This window comes from Monodon monoceros, unplaced genomic scaffold (genome assembly GCF_005190385.1).
Source record: "Monodon monoceros isolate NGI ecotype Baffin Bay Population unplaced genomic scaffold, NGI_Narwhal_1 Super_Scaffold_15, whole genome shotgun sequence".
Taxonomy (NCBI): Eukaryota; Metazoa; Chordata; class Mammalia; order Artiodactyla; family Monodontidae; genus Monodon; species Monodon monoceros.
The window spans coordinates 8481944-8506193 of NW_021703771.1; the positions used below are offsets into that span (position 1 = coordinate 8481944).

The 24250-nt window shown below is 36.3% G+C and overlaps 1 protein-coding gene across 5 annotated transcripts in view; it reads left to right on the forward strand.

Moving 5' to 3' along the window:
- The window catches only part of LOC114895931 (regulating synaptic membrane exocytosis protein 1-like), a 279515-nt gene that overhangs the window by 177223 nt on the left and 78042 nt on the right, over nt 1-24250 (forward strand). For all 5 annotated transcript variants that reach the window (XM_029223557.1, XM_029223558.1, XM_029223562.1 and 2 more), the window contains 2 exons: nt 3271-3383; nt 9053-9201. In XM_029223557.1, coding sequence (XP_029079390.1) covers nt 3271-3383; nt 9053-9201 — 262 coding nt within the window. The remainder of the gene's footprint in view (nt 1-3270; nt 3384-9052; nt 9202-24250) is intronic.

Consider the following 24250-nt stretch of genomic DNA (forward strand, 5'->3'; position numbering starts at 1 on the left):
ACGATGTCAATTTATTCCACAATATACAGTTGAAAAAGAAAATGCAAAATAAGAAAAATCTGTAGAAAAGTTAAAAGAACTGCCAAATTAACACTGAAGCCTCTTCATTGATGTTTATGAAAAACAATTTTACTGAAACATGATCACTTGTATAAACAATTATTTTAGAATACACACAAATGTACACATAATCAGGAAATAATGAGAAATGGTTTTTTTAAATGTTAGTTATATGTAATTATCTGGCTTTTGATATGAGTAGGTCAATGATAAGCTGTTTGCATTTTGCTTCTGATCTTGGAATCCGAGAGCAAGCAGTGAGGACATAACAAACTACATTTTTGCTGGCAAGTCAAGGGGTCTAGTCATGACTTTGAAAAAAAACTAATTTGGAGATTTCCTTTCTTTGACAGATGAGAAGATGTCAAATTTCACTTGTTTAGGAACAAAGATAGTACATTAATCGTTTTTGGAAGGTCAAAGCGAAGTCATTTAAAACCATTTTAGGGATTCGGTTTGTTGTTGGTATTTTTTAAAGCCTTTAAAAAACCTGCTACTGCTGCCATTTTCCTTTGGTATTGGCCTTGGTCCTGTCTGTTCTGCCTCTGCTTCCATACCCAGTGAGTTTACTCTGAAAGCAGAATGACAGCTGTCACCAACACCAGCAGGTCTTCTTGAGAGCGATACAACACAGAGAGCAGCCTTGTCCAAGAGTAAAAAAAAAAAAAAAAGACCACATTTAATAAAGGGAAAAAAAGAAATGAAACGAGTAAGAAAGAAAGGAAATCGCATTTACCTTTGTAAACTTTACAAAAGCCTGCAGAATTGCTAGTCTGGATGCAGTTGGTTTTAGAAAAGAATAAAAACAAAGTATAACGGAAAGTATCTAGCTTTTGACAAAACAATCTGCCTGGAGAGTCTTCCAGGTTCATTAGATGGAAAGCCATCCTTAATTCTTGGAGGTGAAAATCGTGGTCTTCTCTAAGGGGCAGCTGGAACCCACAGGTACTTTGCTAATCACACACCGCCTTGAAAAGAATCTGAATTCTCTTGCTTAATTTTGTCATGGCTTCTTGGCCACCAGCGGCTGTGTCCCTCAGGCTCACCCTAGGAATTCAGTGTCCCCATATCTTTCCTTAATAAGCTTTTTTCCCAAGCCCAGGGGGGAAAAAATATAGGATTCATTTCAGTTAGGCTACCACTGTGTTCTTATGATTTAGTTTCGAGTTTTGCAAAGTAAAGATTTAAAATCAACCACATCATAAGCTAAGTAATTCTATTTAAAGCAATGAGGTGTTGTCCTGGCAAGGTTAAATCACCAGAACTGCTTCAAGCTGCTTCAGGCAGTACCTCTTGGGAAATAATCTTTTCAGTGCCAAGTAACTGACCCCCTAAGAATTACATGATGCTAAACGTAAAGGTCACAAAGCTATGGGCTAATCAACGTCAAAAATTTCTTTAAATTAATATCATTGCTGAGAAGATTAAGCTAACACCATTTAAATCTGCTTTTATCACAAATAGAGATTACTTGGAATTGCTTTAAGCTTTAATCGTAGAGTACAGTTGATTACAATTCATTTGACTTCCTCAAAGCTCGAAGCAGGTGACCCAGGAGGTACCACGTCACAGGCAGATGGCAGAAAGAAGACACATGTACATTTTCTCATTGGGTATACAGCCTTTTATAGATACAACTCACATTTTTCAATAACTTGTCTCAATTCCTAATTCTCTTGAGTAGCATTTTGCTTTATATTACTTATTAGGACTCCTTATATATTGTCAAGTAATTAATACATTTCTGAACTGCTTTTCTCAAGATCTCTATTGAACCATCCTTTAGTCATAATAGTCATCACTTACGGTCTCAAGTCAACATTTTCAAAGCAAGTGTGCGTGATTGCTTCATCCACATACCTGTGACATTAGGGATTGATAATCGTCTAATTTACTGAATTTAAACAAAGCTAAACATCTAACAGCTTGGTGTGAAAATTACAAGTAAAACATTTACCCACACATTTCACAGCATGTATTTATCTCCTGGGCTATGAGCCTGTATTTGAACACACAGTAAAAGCTACATATTTATTGAATTTTTATAACAAGTGTCAGTGCCTTTTATCAGGGATCACAGGCCATGTTTAATCACTGCAATGGAAAAAATGTGTCAACAAGTGTCTTTATAAACTCCTTGTAAGACAGGAAGTCAGCACTCACCTCAGTTAGACATATCAAAATGTCCACTATCTTTTAAATCACAGGGCCTCTTAGCAGAAGCCCCAGTACATGAATTACAAAACAGTATGGGTTGTGGTCAGATACAGGTGTATATACACAACTTAAAAATAAATTGTAGCACCTGTTGCAGAGATTGGCAAGAGATAAGTTGTGAAACATAAACGTAGGTCTCACAACGCAGGTATACGTACACGACTGTATTCTTCACTCTTCATTTGTAAGAATGTAAAAATTAAAGGCAGGGTTTTAAAGCCAAGCTGCTTGTGATGGATTCTGACTTAAAATAGCTCATACTTTATTGAAGGCTATAATTCTTCCCATCTAAACAATCATTCCTGTTACTTAGGAGATGATAAAGGCATAACTGGAATACACATGTTTATTTACAAATTTAAATTAAAGAGCTAAAGTTCTATATCACATTTTCAAAAAGTATGAATTTCATTTATGTTTTCTTCAGAAATAGAAAATGAATCTTTTAGCAAGTCCATTTTTAAGAATGGCAAATATTCATGAAAAGTGGCTGGTAGAAATGAAGGATTTAATAAGAATGCCTCAGAAAAGCAGGCGCTCTTCCATTACAAGAGTTTTTAAGTGACTCCTGCAGCTGAGGGTGTCACATGGTGTGCATGCATGTAAATAAACACGTGTATCTCTGTGTGATGTGTTCTATCTATATGTACAAGCAACAACCAGTTCATTCAACAGGAAGCATATTTTCACAATTAAATTCGGTTTCACTTAATGACTCATGAATGGAACTGAGATTATTTCATATCCGATAAAGACATAGGATCCTTTGCTTTTGTTACTAACCGTTGTGTCCCCCATTCTGTGTGATTTGAGTCACGTTCCTCTTTAGAGCGACAGTTGCTAGCGTTGTATCTTCTGCCTTTTTTTTGTTAATCGTGTGATTTCGAAATTTTATTTGGTTGAAGTCGTATCAAAAGCATTGCAATCTTAAACCATTCGGTTCCTCAGAGGTGCTTCAGTGTTTTAATAGTCTCCCGTTGTGTGTTTTTGCAGCAAGCTTAGTAGTGGAGGAGCGAACGAGACAGATGAAAATGAAAGTGCATCGATTTAAGCAGACAACAGGGTCTGGTTCTAGTCGAGAACTTGATCGCGAACAATACTCCAAGGTAAAACCAGTAACCAACTAATAGTTCCCCTGGTAAAAAAGTACATTATGGGTAGCAGGTAGGACCAGTGAGCACCAGGTTACAGGAGAGAGGTTATCCTTCAGGTGATGCTCTTGCATCATAACCTCTCTCCTCTTGATATTTTCACAAGATATAAGTTTAGTAACATATTGTCTATTAACCTGGATTAAATGTTTTATCTAAAAAGAAAATGAAAATACATGATATGAAAGTCACTTGATGATCGATTGTCGTGGTCAAATTCACATAAATAAGCAAGATATGTGAAGCCATTTTAAGCCATTTTATTGCTTGAATATCACTTAGTATTGTATTTTAAATATTAAGATATAGATTTATACTCTTAAATACTATTTGAGGTTGATATTCCTATGGAGATTTCTTAGTGAATGACAGAAATTATGCGATGTGAGATTTCTTATTGATCTGTCTTTAGTGAGAAAAATAACTGATTTCAAAGTCTTAGAAACTGAAATCCACACAATTTCAAGTGAATAAAAATTTAATATATATTTCAATATTATTTTGTATGGATGCAATAAGGAGTTTATAAACTGCTAACTAGCATCTGATAATTTTGATTAAAATATGCATAGAATTTTATACTTCATGAAGCAATTTTAAATTTATTATCTGCTTTATTTAAAAACCTTTTTTTTAGAATACTACAAAAGTGGCAGCAGCCACTACAGGAAAACCCGTGTTTTAATCTGATGTCAAGAATACTTTTGGAAGTAATGACCTTTTCGAAATTCAAAATTAAATAAAACGTTGTTAGCTTGTTATATGAACCTAGAAAAACCTACTCACTTTTAAATATTGGAGGTTGTTCATTATATAGCCAGATATTCAGGGACTAACACAAAAATATGGAGGTGGTGACAAAATCTGATTTGTCACCAGCCCACCATAGAGCCATATGTGCTGGATGCCATCTTATCACTTTATATCTTAGTTTAGTTGCAGAAGGGTTGCAACTGGACAACGTCCAAGGTCGCTGTGATTCAGCGGGGCTCAACTCCCAAGGAGTCTGAAACAGTATTTTAAAAAGTAAAATCAGTAAAGAAAAAAAAAATCAGTAAGCAAAATATCTTGATGTTGCAGAGTTGCTGATTCCAGCTCCACATAGTTTTTCCTCCAGTTTGTTCTTTATGATATTATTACTTCATCTGCTATTTGTCTGTCTTTATGGATATCATCATCATTTTTGCTTGCTTTTACCACAAATGCAGTAAGAATTAGGAAGCAGCATAAGTTAGGTTTTCTTCCTCCACTGTTGCATGTTCTTATTTAGAAACGATCTTTAAAGCTGGAAATGTTTTCTTAATTTCTTAGCATTATGTCAAAGGACGAGGTCAAATAGAACAGCAGGGATAGGCAGAGCCAGTGCAGGAAACAAGAAAGAGATAAATAAAGAATCAGCGTAAAAAGACTGAAAGCCTTTTCTGAACTAGGCCTCGCATCATTAATCCATCGATCAAAAACAAAATAAAAAATAAACTATAAAATGAATTCCCCTAGAAGTCTAAATCACCACTAACACATATTCATAATGAAATCAAAAGTAGGTTTATCGGGCTCCCCTGGTGGAGCAGTGGTTGAGAGTCCGCCTGCCGATGCAGGGGACACGGGTTCGTGCCCTGGTCCGGGAAGATCCCACGTGCCGCGGAGCGGCTGGGCCCGTGAGCCATGACCGCTGAGCCTGCGCGTCCGGAGCCTGTGCTCCGCAACGGGAGGGGCCACGACAGTGAGAGACCCGCATACCGCAAAAAAAAAAAAAGTAGGTTTATCTTGGTTGGGAAATGCCAAATTCTCTGATGGGTAGAAATTTAGAACTTGCAAATACCTCAAAATGATCTTCAATTCCACCTCTCTTATTTACCAGATTCATGAAAACTGAGGCCCCCTCAGACAAAAGGAGGTGCTTTCCCAACATTAACAAAGCATTTCTAGGGAGTGGTGAGCCCACCAACTCCTGATCTGGAACTTAGATGCCCTTCGTTCCTCTTCTGACATCACTGAAATGTACACATGATTCCAGTTTGATTCAGAGATTCTTCTATGGCTTTTGTTTTGCATGCAGTTAAATTATCATATTCTATCATTCCTTCCTTATTTGCACAGACATTCTTTTCCTTTTCCTCTCTCATTGCATTTAAATATTAAAAAACCCATTACTTTCAAATACATTACTATTGCTCTTACTGCATACATTGATACTACTATATTACATAAATAAAATTATTATAAATTATGTTGATAAGTGTGAGATCAAAGATATGGTATCTTTAAAAACATAAGGCTATAGGACAGGAAAAATATATAAGGTAACATAACAAATAATTAGCTTATTTTTAATTTTATATGTTAAGTAAAAGGTAAGTACTCTCTGCCATTCTAAGATTCCTAATGAACGCTTACAATAAAATTTTTAAATAGTTTCCAGTAGCAACTCCAGTTAAACCTCTCGCATTTTTTTCTTTCTTAAATTGATCCTTTTACCTCAACCTTTTTACAATTTACAAAGATCTATTTTTATTGATATAGTTGAGAACCAGTGTTTTCATAAATTTAATGTACATTAAATTTTGAACTTTATTCCTTTATTGACTTATTTTTAGTGTTTTAATCCATTTGGCATTTTGGATGAAGAAATGCACCTTAGTTGAAATTCTGCCAAATTAGAAATTGGTTAACAGCTTTCAAAATATTTATAACCAAACACCAACAGAACTAGATTTTCTTCAGGGCAAAGAATTACCAGACACATGTAGTATAATTCCTAAGATGTTTCAAACCTGGCATCTCCTTTAAAGCATTAAATGAACCTAATTCCATCCTGAGTAAGGAATTAGCACTAACTTAGCTTTTGAGAAAACACAAAACTTCGTGTCTCTGAAATGTGACACTGTGCTAATTGTTCACTGATGTTAGACAGAGTCGCATGCCTTGGTGATGGAGTAAAATTCATAACTGGAGAGTGAATTTGCATGTAGGCCTCACATTTTAAAGAGTACTTGTATTTCTGTAACCCAAGAACAGCAAGAAGGATTGACGTGATGGTTTTTGTGGGCAGCTGCCAAGAGTTTATTATTACTTATGAAAATAGCAGCCCTGTTATTAGAGCTTCCCCGCACATCAAGGACAAATTTCCCTGCTATGTGATCAGTGTTTATTTCTCCTGAGGAGGCTACATTTCTCAAAATATAATTAACGTATTTCTATTAAAATATTTAATTGTTAAATAGGAAATTTAAAGAATCATGCTTGATGAAAAGTCAAAGTGATTATTTAAACTTTTAACAGATTTTGAAACTAAGTAGATGTAGTAGTATAAAGTGAGTATAAAAGCCTTTCCATTCCTTCAGATAACCAATGTGAAGAAAACTGTGACATGGTGTCAGAATGGTGGATTATTCTTTACTCCAATATAAAAGATTTTTAATATGACAAACAATCTTTTAAAATCCCTTGTTTTATCTCGTGGCTGGAATAGCAAAAGTCTATAGACAAAAAGGAGAAGAAGACATGATTTATAGAAACGGAGGATTTGCTTAGTTGGAGAAATAATTCCATGCACACTCATATGATCTTATGTTATAGTCTACACTGCTTATTATTGGCATTTGTCAAATAAGGGGAGAATTTGTGCTGGGGTCACGCCATGCCAGAAAACCTCTTACAGCTGGGCAAATTTTTATTGTATTAGAAACCAATTCATTCATATTCTCTCATGGACAAGCTATCATTTCAATGTTTGGAGACATTATAATAATCACATAACATATTTACTTAGCAAAATAGTTTCAGAAACAAGTAATATAGGAAATATGTTTGTGCCCCAGTAACAGAATTAAATTCAGATTCCACTATGTGAGCACATTTTTTACATCTATTCTGTAAATAAAAAACAGTTCTTATTGAAATGAATCCTGTCAGTCAGCACCACGCTATCAGATAGGAAAGAATTTAGTTCTAAAACATTATCATGTCACTTTATCATAAATCATATTAATTTTAAATCATATGTGAAGTTATATAAATAGCTCAGTTCTGAACATAATAGCATATATGCATGTCCTTTTGGATTATAATGAAGCACATGGCTTTCAAAAACAGATCATGCAATTATGCAAAAATTCTTTGGAAAGATAATTTTGTAGATACTCTAGGAATTTGAAATTGTTTTCATGCTTGATGTGAAATTCTTTGCCCAAAACATACACGAGAGATGAAAAATTAAAACTAACATTTAAATACCTTAGGCCTGAGCTACTAACGCTTGAAGGATTATTAAATAAACATCATCCTTTCTCTAGAAGTTTTTAAAAAGTATTATTGTCTTATAGTTCTTTTTGTATATACAGATCTACAATTTAGCATCATTTGATTTAGTACTCTTTAGCAAGACAATTGTTTATACAAATTTTTAGAAATAGAGTGTTCGGATTATTTTAGATATATTAAAACTCATTCGATATGGAACTGAGAGGATGAGTGAGTTTTTCTACAAGTTTAGCAAACATTTGATATTTTCACGCCTTAGGACATGAACGCAAAATTAAATTGCTTGATAAGAAACTGAAATACCCAATGTTTGGTCATGTGTCCCTTTAGTTATGTGTTCTTTTATTTTATATAAGAAGTTATATTATCTTACCTTCCAGTACCTAACAATAGAAAATCAAGTATATATTTGCTATTTTAAAGTTGTAGATACTTATATAACCTTACTATTTATTATGATTAAAACACACATATAAAAATAAAAATAGAGACTGTATAAGGCTCTTCACTGTGTGATTCCTTGCACTAAGAGTGAAGTAGAAAAAAAGAGTAGATTAACTGCTTTGAAACCTTCACAAGTTTTCATCTTTTACCTAATGCTTTCTAAGACCTCAGGTAATGAATACTAGAGACAAATATAAAGACACATTTAAATATGAGATCTAGTGTATCTTGAAATTTTAATAGGAATCCATTTTTTACTTTCAGCACTTAGTTGATAGTTTAAACCTGAAAATAACTAATTAAGCCATAATAGCAAGAAAGTCAAAGTCCCGTCTTTACCCCCTTCTCTACAATGTCTTTGGCACAATCCTTCTGCTCTCATGTCAGTGCTTTTTTGCAGAGAGATGTGTTTTTTGGTTACATTTGAAAGAATGTGATGTCTTAGCATAGGGAAAGTGTGTAGGTAAATTGAATATAAGTTTTAGACTCAAGGATTACAGACAGATGGAAGCAGTCTACTCCATGGATAGAGTAGAAGGTGAGTAGAATCTGTAGGCAACTATGAAAACCCAGGCAAGGGAAGATGAACTGATGTACTAGAAAAAATAAATAATACAATTCTGAGGTCTTAAGTATGTGCAAATCATTTATTCAATGAATTTTCCACCCAAGCATTGACATTCTCGTTTTACGATTCAGTCCTTATAAACCACTCCTTACCATTCGAAGGGGGCCGGTTTGTGATACTGGAACCCATGTATCATGCTAGCGTTTGGGTCCTTTTAGACTCCACATCTATGTTTACGAAAGTGCACTTTTGCTTGATGTGGGCTGAGTAGCCGTTAGCCTCACCATGTGTGTCTCTGTTTGCCAGCCTCCGATGACAGAGCTCACGCTCTCTTGTTTTCCATCCTTAGTATAACGTACATACAGATCAGTACCGAAGCTGCGACAGCGTCTCCGCCAGATCCTCAGACAGTGACGTCAGCGACGTGTCTGCCATCTCCAGGACCAGTAGCACCAGCTTCCTGTCCGAGCAATCTGAGCGGCCCAGGGGCAGGACCAGGTGAGCGGATGCCACTGTGTGTACAAACCGGGTAAAAATGCACCGCGCTTCCTGAATGTTCTCACTCAAGCAGAGTTTAGGTCAAGTAGCAGAAACATTTCATTGAAACTACTGGGACTAGAGTGAGCTCGGCGTTGATTCACTGTTGTGTAACGTTGCCTGGACTTTTTGGTACTTACTATAAGATGGGGCTGTAACCAGAGTCATATTTTAGAGATTGCTCTAAAATTCCTTCTGAAGTGATTAAATCCACAAAACATTCTTTAGTCCAGTGTCAGAAAGCTCTCTCTGTAAAAGGCCCCATAGTAAATATTTCAGGCTCTGCAGGACAGCCTCTGTCTCGACGCTCTACGTTGCCACTGAGGTGCAGAAGCTCTGCAAACAAGTGAACACAGTCCTATTCCAATAAAGTTTTATTTACAGAACAACAGAGAGCGGGCTGCATTTTCCCCTAGGCTGTAGTTTGTTGATCATGCCTTCAATCACATAGCAGCTGGTCTGCCTTCAGGTGGATGTGATAACAAAATACACACCCCTCTTTTACAGTAGGGGAGTTGTAAGAAGTTTGCATGAAGTTTGTTTAAATCACCGACAGTTATCTTGATTCTCACAAGACAAATAACCCTGCCGAAAGGGAAAAGACCTGAGGAATCTGGCGCCATTTTCAGTACAGCAGACTCAGTATGGACAAGGCATGTTTTATATTTGTTCTTAAGTAGTTCGCAGAAGTAGAAGTTTCATTGAAGGCATTTTGGGCTTGATGAGAGGACCAAGAAATATAAATGTTCAAAACAGGAGCAACTATCTTCCTGATATTCCAAAAGCCTTTTATGATCGCACGTTTTGATGATGTATCCTGAGGCATTCCATCTTCCTGGATTTCTCTGCACCTAGCTCACATGTTGAAGCAAATTGAGACCAATTATCTTACTGTTAATTAACAGTGCCACACTGAGATTCTGCAGGAGCAATTCTGATCGATCAAGACATTAAGAGAACGTTTTATCTCTATTTTGAATATTCTCAGCATCTGGTCCTAATAGGATATTAAGTTCTCTAAAATTTAAGCAAGAATGAAAAGAGCTGAGGAATGTAACCGTATTGAGCTGCTAGGATAGAGGGGTAAAAACGATTATAATCAATTCCTTTCTATTGAAATATTATTAAGATATTATGTTTCAAAACCTATTCGGTTTAGCAAGAATACTGATAAATAGGGCTTAAACAAAGACTTTTTTCACTTTTAGTCACTAAAAACAATTTACTCAATAACTACAAAACTGTAAATCTTGAAGTAATTTTATGTTCACAATAGAGCCACATACCCTGAGTCCTATGCTGTAAAGAATGACTAATTCACAGAATTCATGTTACCAACCAACTGTGAGCATAATATGTGGGTCCACTGTCACTCTCTTGAAATTTCAGGAGAATAGGTTCTTCAGGGAAAATTTGGCTGTACGATTTTTGAGGAAGAAAGCAAAGAACAGAGAAATTGTAGGGGCCTCAACAACAAGGAACTATGATTTTATACAAAGGAAGAGAAAGAGCTTCATGGTAGTGATTGGAGCCAAGGTTACTCTGTGGGAAAATGCTAGTTTATCAGATAACACTCACTATAACTAGATCATGACAAGAAGCAGAAGATAGAGGATTTTTTGCCTCCTTGATTCATATAACTTTTATTACGTATTGAAGGTGGTGGGGATAGAGTAGACCCAGGAAGAGTGCAAATAAATTTCTTAATGACAAATCTGTTTTCTGAGGGCATTTCCCTGTTTCCGGCTTCCCTTTCCCTTCTCTGTGGCTTAGAGCACATTTGAGCTCAGTTATTTTTACGTAAGTGGATTATGTAAATGCAGTCAGTTAAGCTAATGGCTAAACAAGTTTCCCCTGAAGCTAATGTGAAGAAGTATTTTCCCGTAGTCCCGTACTTTAGATCAGGAATTCTTCATATGTGGTGCATGTTTGATTTCTTAGAACACTTAGGAGGAGCAAAGAGGGTAAGATGAGCTATGGGAGGGGCAGGTCTTCCTTCTTACATCTTTTCACGTATGTTCTTCCCCCTAAATATCCTCACAGGCGCACGGACACACATGTACACCCCCCCCAACACACACACACACACACACACACACACAGAGTTACTTTGGGTCCACCATCAGCCCTATGGTAAAAACCTGAGAGGAGGGTTTGTGATGAAAAATAAAAATGACATAAAAAAGTTGCAGGCTCTTCAGCTTTAAATATTCCCAATTCTTATAACACTATGAATAATGATTTTTCTCAATATAGTACTGCTTTGCATTTCGTGTTTTTTTTTAGTAACTAACACCTGCATAGGTTTTAAAATTTAATTTATTCAATTTCATGGATAAAACATGAAAAATGTGATCAATATAATAATAGATGTATTTACATTTCATAATTGGTACCAGCAAACTTTTGAGTTCCTATCAAGCGTAAAGGCTATTATTTTCCAAGACTTCATGAAAGTATAATATCTAGGCCGCATACTCAAGGAGATTATAGTCTGTTTAAGAGTTTGAAACCTGTTTTTATATCCTGATTCCCTGCACAGCTGACCCTTGAACAATGGTTAGGATAGAATCGGGACTCAAACCCTAGTTCTTTTGATTCCACATATTGTGATCTCTAACTGAACAAAAATTTTCCCCACACTTAGTTTATTTAAAGGTCTATGGACTGAAAATATAAGTACTATATTTATTGAAAAAATCCCCATGTAAGCAGATCCATGCAGTTCAAACCCGTGTTGTTCAGGGGTATATGTCTTCACTCACATCTTCCTGTGACACAGGAAGTGTTTTACTATGCATTGCCTTGGATGGGTTTTCACCTGGAAGTCATTAGAAGGATTTAGAAGACACTGTAGCATCCCCTGAAGACAGTGCTCAGTACGTAAAAGTCAGCCAAGTGTCCACTGTCCTCCTGAAGGACCATAGGGAGAAACCACTGACTTGATCATACCAGTATCATACAGAACCGAAGTGTGTAAAGTACCACGTATGGTTTTGACTCCTTCTATCCAAGTATGCTGTGAACCAAGAAGATGTCAAGATAAGCACATCTGAAATGAGCAGTGGTCTGCACGGTATGATATATAGGCCAGCGTTTCCCAAACACTGCTTGCTACACTTTCCTGTTAACGATTCATAGTACACGCTATTGTTCTTAACATTTTGAGACGTTCTCTCTTGTAACAACGTGTTTATCTTTGCTTATTCCAGCGCATACCAAAGTTATTTCATTCTGGAATGCCTGTTTCACAGGGACATCCATTAATGTGTTGCATAGTTTTTGAGTGAAGCTTGGGAAATTCTGTTTTAGATAATCAGCACCCTTCTGCCCAAGAGATAAAAGGCTGTACGGAAAGCTTTAAAAAGCCTGTTTGGGGGACGAATAAAATTAAGCACTTATCAGATGTGTATAGGTTGAAAAATACAAATATATTTGGATGATCAATCTCTAAAAGATCATTTTCAGAATATTAGGAACTCATGGGCCATATTCTGAATCTTCTGTGTTTGAGATAATGATTAGGCAAAAAATACCTTGACCACTTGGGGATGGACCAGCTAGACCATATGTTTCTGTGTGAATTGAAAAAGGACATCTCTCCCCCCAGATGCATTCTAAATGCTTCATTCGAAATAGCCTAAAACATACTTCATGTTTTCAAAGTTTCTGTATACAGGGAACTATAGTAGAAAAACATACACTATAATGTTTATATTAGGGTAATTAACCTTTTGTAGATATAAAGAATTAAAAGTTATTCTAAAATTGTTGTCACGGATTAAAACTACTTAAAATCTCAGTAATTTCTAGGATGATTCTTACAGGACAAAATCAACACTTAATACTTCAAAATAATAAACATCAATAAAGATTTGAAGTTCCTACTTTTTCAGACTTGTTCTGCACGTGAGTTACAATTTTAATTTCATATTGGCTTAAATATTCCTCGAAGAATATTTTCTTATCCAACCACAAAACATGCAAAGTATATTAGTAGAGGTGGCATAATTGATGATAAAAATGCACATATACTAGAAGCCCAGAAGGAATATGTTGAGTTTTTGAGTTCTCTATGCTTTTTTTAACATCAAAGAAGACGTTCACCTCAAAAAGAGGCTGAATTTTCATGACATAGCTCTGATTTTTTTTTCATCTTTATCATATAACCATTTCTTTCCAGGCAGACAAATTTCAGATGTTTTATACAAAATCAAGCTATAAAAGCAAATGCAAGCGTAATCCTATAATTGCTCTCAGATGTTATACAGTTTTAGAAGTTCTGTCAAAAGCAACAATTTCCCAGCAGCATTCACGTTTGTGACAAAGGTTTGCCTTGATCTATAAGGTTGCCTTTCTATATCTAAGTGGATTTTGATGCAAATAGTTTTTGGTCTTTTTATCATCTCCTTTTGAAAGAATATTTTCAAAAGCAGTTATCTTTTTCTACATTCGTAGTTTGAAAGACTTGAGAGCTTTTTAAGAGGAGTTGTCTTCTATACACAATTATTAATCTTGCAACTGTAAATTTACTCAAATCTGGCAGGTGATGTCACTAGGCATAATAATTAGCGTATACTGAAGGAAATACGCTTATATTTATTGGGGGATTTTAAAACATTGTAGGTTAAATTATTTGATATTTTAAATTGTGATAGAGAATGAGTGCCTAGGTTAATATCTTCCAGAAAATCAATCTTATTATTGCAATTATGCTTGAAAAATATTACAGAAAATCCCTTTATTTCACGATAGTTCTTCAACTCAGCAAGGGAATATGGGATACCATTTAAAAAGAATCTGGATTTTCTGTGATGGCATTTGAAAAATACTTAATTGCAAAATCATTTGAGCAATTAACAGCTCAGAATACCAAAGGAAGCTTTCATTTTATATACTTATTCATTGTTATGCCTACTGACATTGAATACAGCCAGGAGTGCCCAAGAGGGAATTCTTAGAGCTGGCCACACAATTTTGCATGCTCGCCTGGTGTACTATAGAAAAGCAAAGTCTACTGAGATCTACAAAAGTACTAAAAAGAAAGAGGAAAATGACATGGAGATTTGATAAGGAGGAGAGAACAAACTGGAATACAGTGAAAGATGCTGGATACTGAATATCCGAGAAAGGAAATATATTTTGGCGATCTTCTAGTGGCTTCTTTTATGGCATTTCTTCGTTTTAATTGTCCAAGGCTGATGAGTGGACCATTATTATTTCCTGTGACTAGATTAAAGCCGTAGAGAGGTGGAAAGACTGTGCCCATGTGCCCTTTAAAAACTCTCTACCTTTATGGTAAAATTACTAAACCATACTTATTAATATACCTTATGACTGAATGTGCCATGCATCTGAATTGTTATACCGCACCATATCCGTAACGTAAACAAAATACTCTTGACTTATGACTGTAAGTCACACGACAGTCTTTAGAGTAGCCAGTTAGAGCTCTCAGGGCAGGTGAGTAGATTCTCCTGGTGAGGGCGTGCCTTGCAAACCTTTAAGACAGTTTAAGGGGAAGCTGCGCTGGTCCAGTTTGAACAGCTCCAGCCTGCTTTGTTCTTACTATTCTACTCTGTCAATTCATTTTAGATTTACTAAGATATGTTTAGTTAAATTCTGGGAAGGTCAGCAGAGTATTAGGGAAATGCTTCCTGTATAATAAACAATAAAAATGGTCAGTTATAATAAAGTTTTCAAAATTGAATAGAAACCCAGGATATCTTATGAAGATGGGAGTTATTTGTTGAAATGATCATTTGTAATTAGATCTTAGAGACAATGTCTGTCAATTGGGAAAAAATAACTACGCTACACATGGAGTTGTAAAGTACGTCGTGACTTTTTGTTATTTGTAGAAATCTATTTCCCTGTAGCTTTATTTCTTCTCTTAGGATTAAATTAGATCATTTTTAACATTTAAAAGATTTTAAAGAGCATGTTCAATGGAAATTGTAGATAATGATAATTAGAAACTTTTCTTTAATGAGAAAAATAAGTCTTAGTGTGTGTTTGGAAGAGGGTGTAAAAACGTATCTTAGTCAAGCTGAAATAAAATCTTTGAAAGCTCAAAAACAAACCATATTAATAACTTTACTTGTAATACATGTTAGTCTATTTGTGATATTGTCTATTTGTGATGTTGTCTAAATCATAACTGATTGTGTACAGTGAGTATAACTTTCCAATTTGATTTAATTATCCTAAAAGAAGTTACACATTTAATTTACTATTCCGTTGTTAAATAAAATAAGAACATAATTCTCCCTGCTTAATTATTATTTTCCCCACAATATACAAGAAATTATCGATAACTTATGTACTGCTAACAGCACATCTTCAGTGTAATAGATTATTAGAAAGGTATAAAGTTTATACATCTTTTAAGTGCAAGGAAAATAACATAGGTGATAAATCCTAAAGTGAATTGACAATATTAAAGCAGCTTTCAAATACAACCAACTTATTCCCTAGGAATAGTTTTCAAAGAGAAAATAATTTCAACTTTGGGCTTCCAGTTCCTGTTCACGGTACAGGGTATGTTTGTAGCTGTGATCTTGGCTTTCAACACAGAGGCCAGGGGCAGTGCATTCACTCTGGGGCTATGACCAATGTCCAGAAGTACCAGCTTTGGATTCAGGCTAGGCTCGGGTGTAAGAGACCCACTCCTTTGCTAAGACACTGACTGACTCTGCTTCAATGCTCTGTAGTTTCCACAGCATATGAGGGCTTCCTCAAGGGCCTTTTGTCTTTGATGTGCGCTAATTACCACATAGACCAGCTATGTGAAGGATGCTCTGTGCTCTATTAGCGATCAAATAGCAGGGTGACTGTTTTGAGAGGCCGTCAAATTGTTACTATATTTTTATGCCAAGACATATAAAACGGGAATTTTCGAACAGATTCTTAAGTTTCTATTTATCTTCTGTGTTTATGTGTTTATATCTGCATGTTGGAGAACTGACTGCTCATTATAAACCTGGCAGTATTATGTGGACGGGTAGCTAACAGTTTTAATGGTCACCAAGCATGAACTCTGGTTATCAACGTTAAATACCGGTTCTTCAGGAAAATCTTCATATTTCTGTGGTAATTATCCTATTATTTGAAATGGATACGATATCCTTTCACTCAAAACCAGCGCTTCCGAAACTTCACCTATTTCACGTGTCACTTTCATATTTTGCCATGACTGCGTAACACATGAATACAGCACACAATATCATGAGTGCTGTAACAGCTCAGGAGTGTAACAGTTAATAATCTCATTTTATAAATAAAATAAAATGAAGCAACCTATTAACTTTACTTGGCAGTAGGCAGTAGAGCTAGAATTGAGAGCCCTGTGATTTAACCTCTTTATTTTTATGTACTGAATCTCTTTATCTCTAATAATAGTTTTTTGCTTTAAAGTCTATTTTGTCTTACACGACAAATTTTAAACTAGTGTTCAGTCTAACTTTTCACATCCTTTTATTTTTAATCTTTCTCTTAAAGGTTATGAGTTATGTGTGAGTTATATCTCTTGTAGCCATCATAGAACTGGATTTAGATTTTCTTTTTTCCTTCTCGCTTGACAATCTGTATCATTTAATTGGCGAACTAATGCGTTTACATTTATTTTGTTTTCTTACATGTTTGGAATTCTTTCTACTATCTTGTTTTATGTTTTCAATATTTATTATTCTATTTTTTCCTCTTTCCTGATTGGTTTTGAATCAAATTGTTTTTATTTCATTTCTTTCTCTATTATTCTGGAAATTATATTATTTCTATGATTTTAGTGCCTAATTTAGTGTTTCGAGAATATATATTTCGTTAAGTAATAAATCTAAAAGTTAAAATTACTTCTACTCCCCCAGAGGAAAAAAAATGACTCTCTACACTTTAGCTCCTTTACCATCCCTCCACCATTTGCATATTTTTTGTCCAGTGTTTTAATTATATATTGTTTTCTTTCTCCCATTATTGGATGTTATTTTTTTAAATGCTTTAGAGTAACCCACATACTTTCTAGTTTCTTTGCTAACCATTTTTCTTGCATCTTAGATCTTCATTTGGGAAGCATTCTCCATCTTCCTGAAATATATGCATTGTATTTTTTGTTTGTTTATTTATTTATGCAAATCAATGCCACCAGTGAAGAGCCCTTAGGACTTAGACCCAGACCCACATTGTCCCTTGTTCTCCAAGGGTCTTGGTTCATGCAGGGATTTCAGTTATAAGTCCCCTCTGACCCTGGACTCAAGGCTCTAAATTTCTCATCTGCAGAACCTCCCAAGACATTCATAACTCACTTAGCAATCTGTTTTCAGTCCCCTCTTGGTCTTTAGGCCACAGGGATTTTCCTTTCTTTCCTGTGAACATAGGTTTGTATTTTAACAGGTATTTGTTGTCATTTTCCCATCATTTCTAGGTATTGGGGAGGGAAAGGATTTTTCAGAATATCTCATCTACCACTTTGCTAGAAATAGTAGTTCATATTTAATGTGCTACTATTTTCTTAATTTTTAAAAAATTTACTCACTTAAAAGGATAATATTTAAAGCAAAATAAATAAATAAATAATTGTAGCAAGAAGAACTGTGGCCCTAGGGACCTTATCCCAAGTTAGAGGGAAAATGCCAGGGCAGGGAAAAGAGAATTGCATCTTGAACTGGTGGTGAGATCTAAGGCACGGGAGGACAAGTGATGGGGGTGGGCAGGGGGGGGGGGGGGAAGGAAGAAAGGAACGAATGAACCAAGGGAAGAAGGGAGGGAGGGAGGAAGGAAAGAGGGAGCTCCAGCAGAGAAAGGCCCCTTGAATGGTGAGGAGAAACGGAAGCTGGGAACGGATAAATGACATGGGGCAAAGGTAGATTACAGCCCAGAGGCAGGCAGAGATTCTTGGGTGGGGGGGGATTTAATGAGGGAGCCCAGGTGGGCCATAGATTAAGGGAGCAGTTAGTGATCCTGGAATAAAGGGGTCCTTAGAGGCTGCTTTGGACTCAGATGCCAATCTTCGGTTCCGTCTGCTGTGGCCAAGGTGACAGGACACCAAGCACATGAAGCTGGGCACAACGGATGCCGGGGGCCCCTTTATTCAAACGGTGGCAGTGGACCTGGGGAGCATGGCCAGTGCAGGATGCTGACAGGCAAACAAACAAACAAATCAAAACAACAAAACAACCCAACCCTTTAATATCAGGCCTTCACATTCTATAGATGGATACAAAACCATTTTGCTACACCTAGAAGAATGACCACTGCACCACAGTTATTAGAATTTCATGGACAGTAAGGTAATGAGGCTTGGAATAATAATATGGAGAGCTACTGTTTATTTTACAGTTGAAGGTAGTTTACAAAGATGATTCCCCATCGTCCAACAAAGTAGATGTTTCTGTTTATTTTATAAATGAGAAAATGAGATATCTGAGATTTGAAGAAATTGTCCAGGGCCATAAATAGCAAATAATGATGCTGTCAATAGAATCTAGGTCTCTCTTATCGTAAAGCTCATAGATTTGTTGTTGTTATTTTTCTTTTTCACTCTACACACCTATCTTTTAAAACTAGTGAAGTTTTTAAAGGCAGAAATAAAAAAAGTAAATTCAATGCTAAAATGACATCAGTGATAAGACCTGTGAAGCCCAGGGCATATTTAGAAAGTTTCCCATCCCAACAGCCATATGGACAGATGCAAAATCTGCCAAGTGCTAGAGCTTTGGCTCTTCAGAAGGGTTTGGTCCAATAGTTCTCCTCCCTCTGAGGTCCCTATTCTGCAGTGAGTGATGCTGAGAAACCCCAGATGTAAGTGTGTGAGTTTGTGCAGATGTCCAGTTGTTTTCATAGACTCTAGGAAATACTGAAGTGAGCCTTCCCCACTCCAAAGGCCTGACTGCCGTGAGAAATCACGTAGACTTCATTCCATCCAGAGCCCAGCCAGTCGAGGCTGCCCCGCCCTTTGTCAGCTGCATCCCGTGTAACCCAGGACAGAAGCCTGGTAACAGCCACTGAGATCCTCGGTCTGAAGTGCAAATTTAAGGTGTGGAGAAAACCTTGCTGGAAACGGGGACGGGAAGCCGATGGGGACGGCAGGTCACCTAGATCTTATATGTTTATGGTCGGAGTAGACGTGTATAAAGAGGTGTTATGTATGACAACTGAGAACAACCCTGAGAAGGAGGCCTTATCCAGATTCAAGAATTCTCTGAAAGGCTGTGTTTTACAGACCCTTAGGAAAGATCACTCTTGTGGGCAGAGTTCTCTATGGCCTTTGGCTGCCTCTGTCATCCTGCATCTTCGTTGTTGCCCCCTTTAGAGTGGGACAGAGTTGACAGACCCTCTAGTGTCAGGCTCTGCTCAGAGTGGATGGAAACGTGCCCACAGAACCTACCATGTCATTATGAAACCAGGATTCGGAAGGGAACTCTGATCGGTCATTATCGATCAAATCACTGCAAAGAGATTTACCCTTATTTTCAAAACACAGTCAGGTATTATTTCCTTCTAAAACTTTTAACTAAATCTGCCCAAAATATGTTTCTGTATCTGTGCATAAATTCTTGATTTGATTTTATCAAAACGTATAAAAGATAAAGCTATAAAAGACTCTTACTATTTACATTTACTTTAGTGATATAAAATACGTGCTAAATGTCTAATTTTAGTGATATGTTTCCCACATATTAAATACTAAAAATGATTTAGTTGTAGTATCACACTTACAGCATTAGTTTAGTCTGTAGTTAGTTGTATCTTTTATGTGAATTAAGTTTCTAGTTCCAGAAAGTGGTCAGGTGTGAATCTCAGATACGAAGAAGGACATTGGGGAACGTAGCCAGATCAAGTGTGAGGAAGTTGAGGGATGCAAGAGGGTGTGGAAAAGGGAAGATTAATATGATTAGTTAGTAGGAAATAAAGTAGGAAATAGATTATATATGCAGAAGTAAATAAAGAACTGAAAATATATGGTGCCACTATCTATCATCTATCTATCTATCTATCTATCACCTATCTATCTATCTATATATATCTACCATCTATCATCTAGCTATTATCTATCTATCTCTCTATCTTCTATCTATATATCTAGCTATCAGTCTGTCTATATCTGCTTTGATACTATCACTAACCAACACTGAGACCTTCACCAAGTACACAGCTTCTGTAGAACTTAATTTATTTTCCTATTTAGTTATTCATTTACTCATTCACCCATTCACCAGTCATTTATTGGATGCCTATTATATGGAGGTAGGATAGTTGATACCTACTGTATGGTGCGGAGCAAACCAGACATGATCCCTAGCTCTGTGGTTTTAAGTGAATCTTTATATATATATATTTTATTATGTGTATAGTCATCTGAAAAATGAGAATCATACCTGCCACTCCTGCCTCACAGGACTGTGTGAGAATAAAACGATAGTGTATGTCAGATGCTCTGGAAGGGTAGTTATGCTGTATGATTATAACTCAGTTACTGCATACAAGATGCGAAGGATTAAATGAGTTACTTTGTACTTTTCAGAGTTCTCCTTATGTGTCTCACAGGCCAGATGACTACCTAGGGTGTGACACAACACCTTTCAAAATCTGGATTTTGATTGTTAATATTCAATTTTTCCACTTGGTTGTGATTTGTGATGAGCTGGATGAATATGTGTTGGCCCGGGGAAGTTCCATTTCATTAACGCGGAGCTTTTTGGAGTCATGCCCTTGGACTGTTGGTGTTCTAAGGAACATTGCTGTCTGCAGATTGCCATGTACATGTTTGAAACAGGAGAAGAACTAAAGGGTGAAGAGGAGACTTAGAAAGCAGGGCTCAGGGCTTTATCCTTCCACGAGAGCAGTTTTACTAGTATTTGTTTTATTAATTCAAGACCTATGAAATACATTATTAAAAAATAAAGAGGAAGTATTGCTGCCTTCAAAGCATATTGTAAACCAAATGTGGCACAATAAATTCTGGTGCTTTGATTTGCAGGAAAAAAATGAAAATACGAGATCTGGTACTAATTCTCTAGCTACTAAGTATTTTGAATTCAGATAATACCATAATTTGGCCAATGGTTTGTGTATTGTGTTGCAAGTCTTTGGTATAATGCATTAAGAAAAAAACTCAATTTCAAAGAAGAGGAAAACTTGCAGACTCTTTGGTCTGTATTGAGCTTAGTTGCTCTATTTTCCTACTGTACACTTTGTTTATGAATCATACACTTGAGGTATGAAGTAGAAGAAGTACTTGGGATTGCTTTGGAGCACATTAGCTTTACACAGTATGATACAAACTATCTCAAGGAATATATTTTATTTTCAAACTCATTGCTTCAGCATGCATAGCTAACACTTGTAGCTGCTACTCTTGGCAACTGTTACTTTTAAAACAATATGGTAAAAACTTTAAAGGCTTTTTTACTTTATCACTATTTTAAGAAAATAATCATTTAGAGCTACAGTTCTTTACTCATTTTTAAATATGATTACATTGATTTCACCTAGGCCATCTTGAAGCATAGACACAATAACCAAATTTGTATAAATCAACACTCGCCAAATGAATACATAGTACATACCCAGTGCAATAAATCAAAAACCCTAGACCTTGAAGGATTCTCAAAAAGCCTTACATGCTAGTTTCCTATAATTAGTGGAAATGTTTTCTAAGTTATCTGAATCATCCAACATAATTAGTGGTCTTCTTTGCTCCTTTGTAAACTAAGACAACAGTTACATCAAGAAATCACTTGTGTGTGCCTGTCTTCAGCTTTATGAATTTATAATTTTGTGACTCATTTATACTATTTTATGGTTCAGAAATAATATGAGAGTTTTTTTATATATGTTTTACTGAGGTATAGTTGATTTGCAGTGTGTCAAGTGTACAGCAAAGTGATTCAGTTGTACATATCTATATCTATATATATATATATATATATTCTTTACAGATTCTTTTCCATTATAGGTTATTACAAGATATTGAGTAGAGTTCCCTGTGCTATACAGTAGGTCCTTGTTGGTTATCTATTTTACATATAGTAGTGTGTATATGTTAATCCCAAACTCCTAATTTATCCCTCCCCCACCCCCTTTCCCCTTTGGTAACCATAAGTTTGTTTTCTATGTCTGTGAGTCTATTTCTGTTTTGTAAATAAGTTTGTGTCATTTTTTAGATTCCACATATAAGTGATACCATATGGTATTTGTCTTTCTCTGTCTTACTTACTTCACTTAGTATGATAATCTCTAGTTGCATCCATGTTGCTGCAAATGGCACAATTTCGTTCCTTTTTGTGGCTGAGTAATACTCCATTGTATATATTTATCACGTCTTCTTTATCCATTCCTCTGTTGATAGACATTTAGGCTGCTTCCATGTCTTGGCTATTGTAAATAGTGCTGCCGTGAACATTGGGGTGCATGTGTCTTTTCGAATTATGGTTTTCCCCGGACATATGGCCAGGAGTGGGATTGCTGGGTCATATGGTAATTCTATTTTAGTTTTTTGAGGAACCTCCATACTGTTCTCCATAGTGGCTGCTCCAGTTTACATTCCCACCAACAATATAGGAGGGTTCCCTTTTGAGAGATGACTTTCTAATGTTTCACTATTTACTGAATATTGTACACCACCTTTTGTTGAACCGTGTGTGTGTGTGTGTGTGTGTGTGTGTGTACGCATATATATTTAACTGAATTTATGATAGACTGGAAATACATGGATATATGTTTAACCATCATTTGGTCCCTAAGGTCCCTAAACACTAAGGTCCCTAAACATTTCTTAGAATACATAATAGGGCTTCCCTGGTGGCACAGTGGTTGAGAGTCCGCCTGCCGATGCAGGGGACACGGGTTCGTGCCGCGGTCCGGGAAGATCCCACGTACCACATAGCGGCTGGGCCCGTAAGCCATGGCCGCTGAGCCTGCGCGTCCGGAGCCTGTGCTCCGCAAAGGGAGAGGCCGCAACGGTGAGAGGCCTGCGTACCGCAAAAAAAAAAAAAAAAAAGAATACATAATAAATTATTGACTTATTTAATATTTAAACAGAGTAATTACATTTCTTCTACCCCATTATCCACTTAGTTCCCAAGTCAAAAGCTGGAAGCCGCCCTAGTTTTAACTCTCCGCAATCCTCCTCCTAATGCTTTGTTTCTCAATCTTTGAACCGTTATCAACCCCCAAGGAGACTTTTGGATGCTCTCTCTCTAAAGCCCTCCCCACAGGACATTTTAACCTCACAGGTACTCTGTGTTTGTACACTGTGGCCCCTTGGAGGACCACAACCATAGTATTAACTGAGATGTCTTTATCCCTCTCACCTCCACCAAGAGCCAATGATCACCTCTGGAAGCTTATTACTCACATTGAGAATTTGTGTTCAAATCAGTCATCAATTGTATTGATTTTACTTCCTACATAGAACTCATGATCACAGACTGAAGATTACATAGGACAGTTGTTTTTTATTCCTCTCTGGTTGCCAACTGAAAATTACCCAAACTTTGTAAGAAAAAGACTGAAAATTTCATCTGCTATGAAACTAGGAGACAACTACATCCTTAAATTATAAACTATAGAAAAAAAGCCTTCAAATTCAGTGAAATCTGGACTAAAATGAGGAGAAATACCAAGACTAGACACTGACTTATTCAGCGACTGAATATAATGTAGAGTTCTCCAAAATAAATGGCACAGCCTTAAAAAGCCCAATCAAAAATGCGCACCTAGGATCCGTGAGAACTAGGGAAAGTTCTAGACCTGGGGCATCCTGAAACAATGTTTCATACCTCAGAGGAGCAGCTGACATCTGCTCAGAGGAGAAGCCTCACTGGTCTGCCAGGCTGTCTGGGAGCTGTAAATAGGAATCAATTTGGAAAACACCACTCAGTGTAGTTTGCAGAGAAATAAATTGCTATAGCACAATCATAGCACATACATCTTCATTACTAATCATGTGGAGATTTGGATAACATCACTGGTCTGGATGATTTTAATCTTATCTGAAAATAAGCAATAAGAT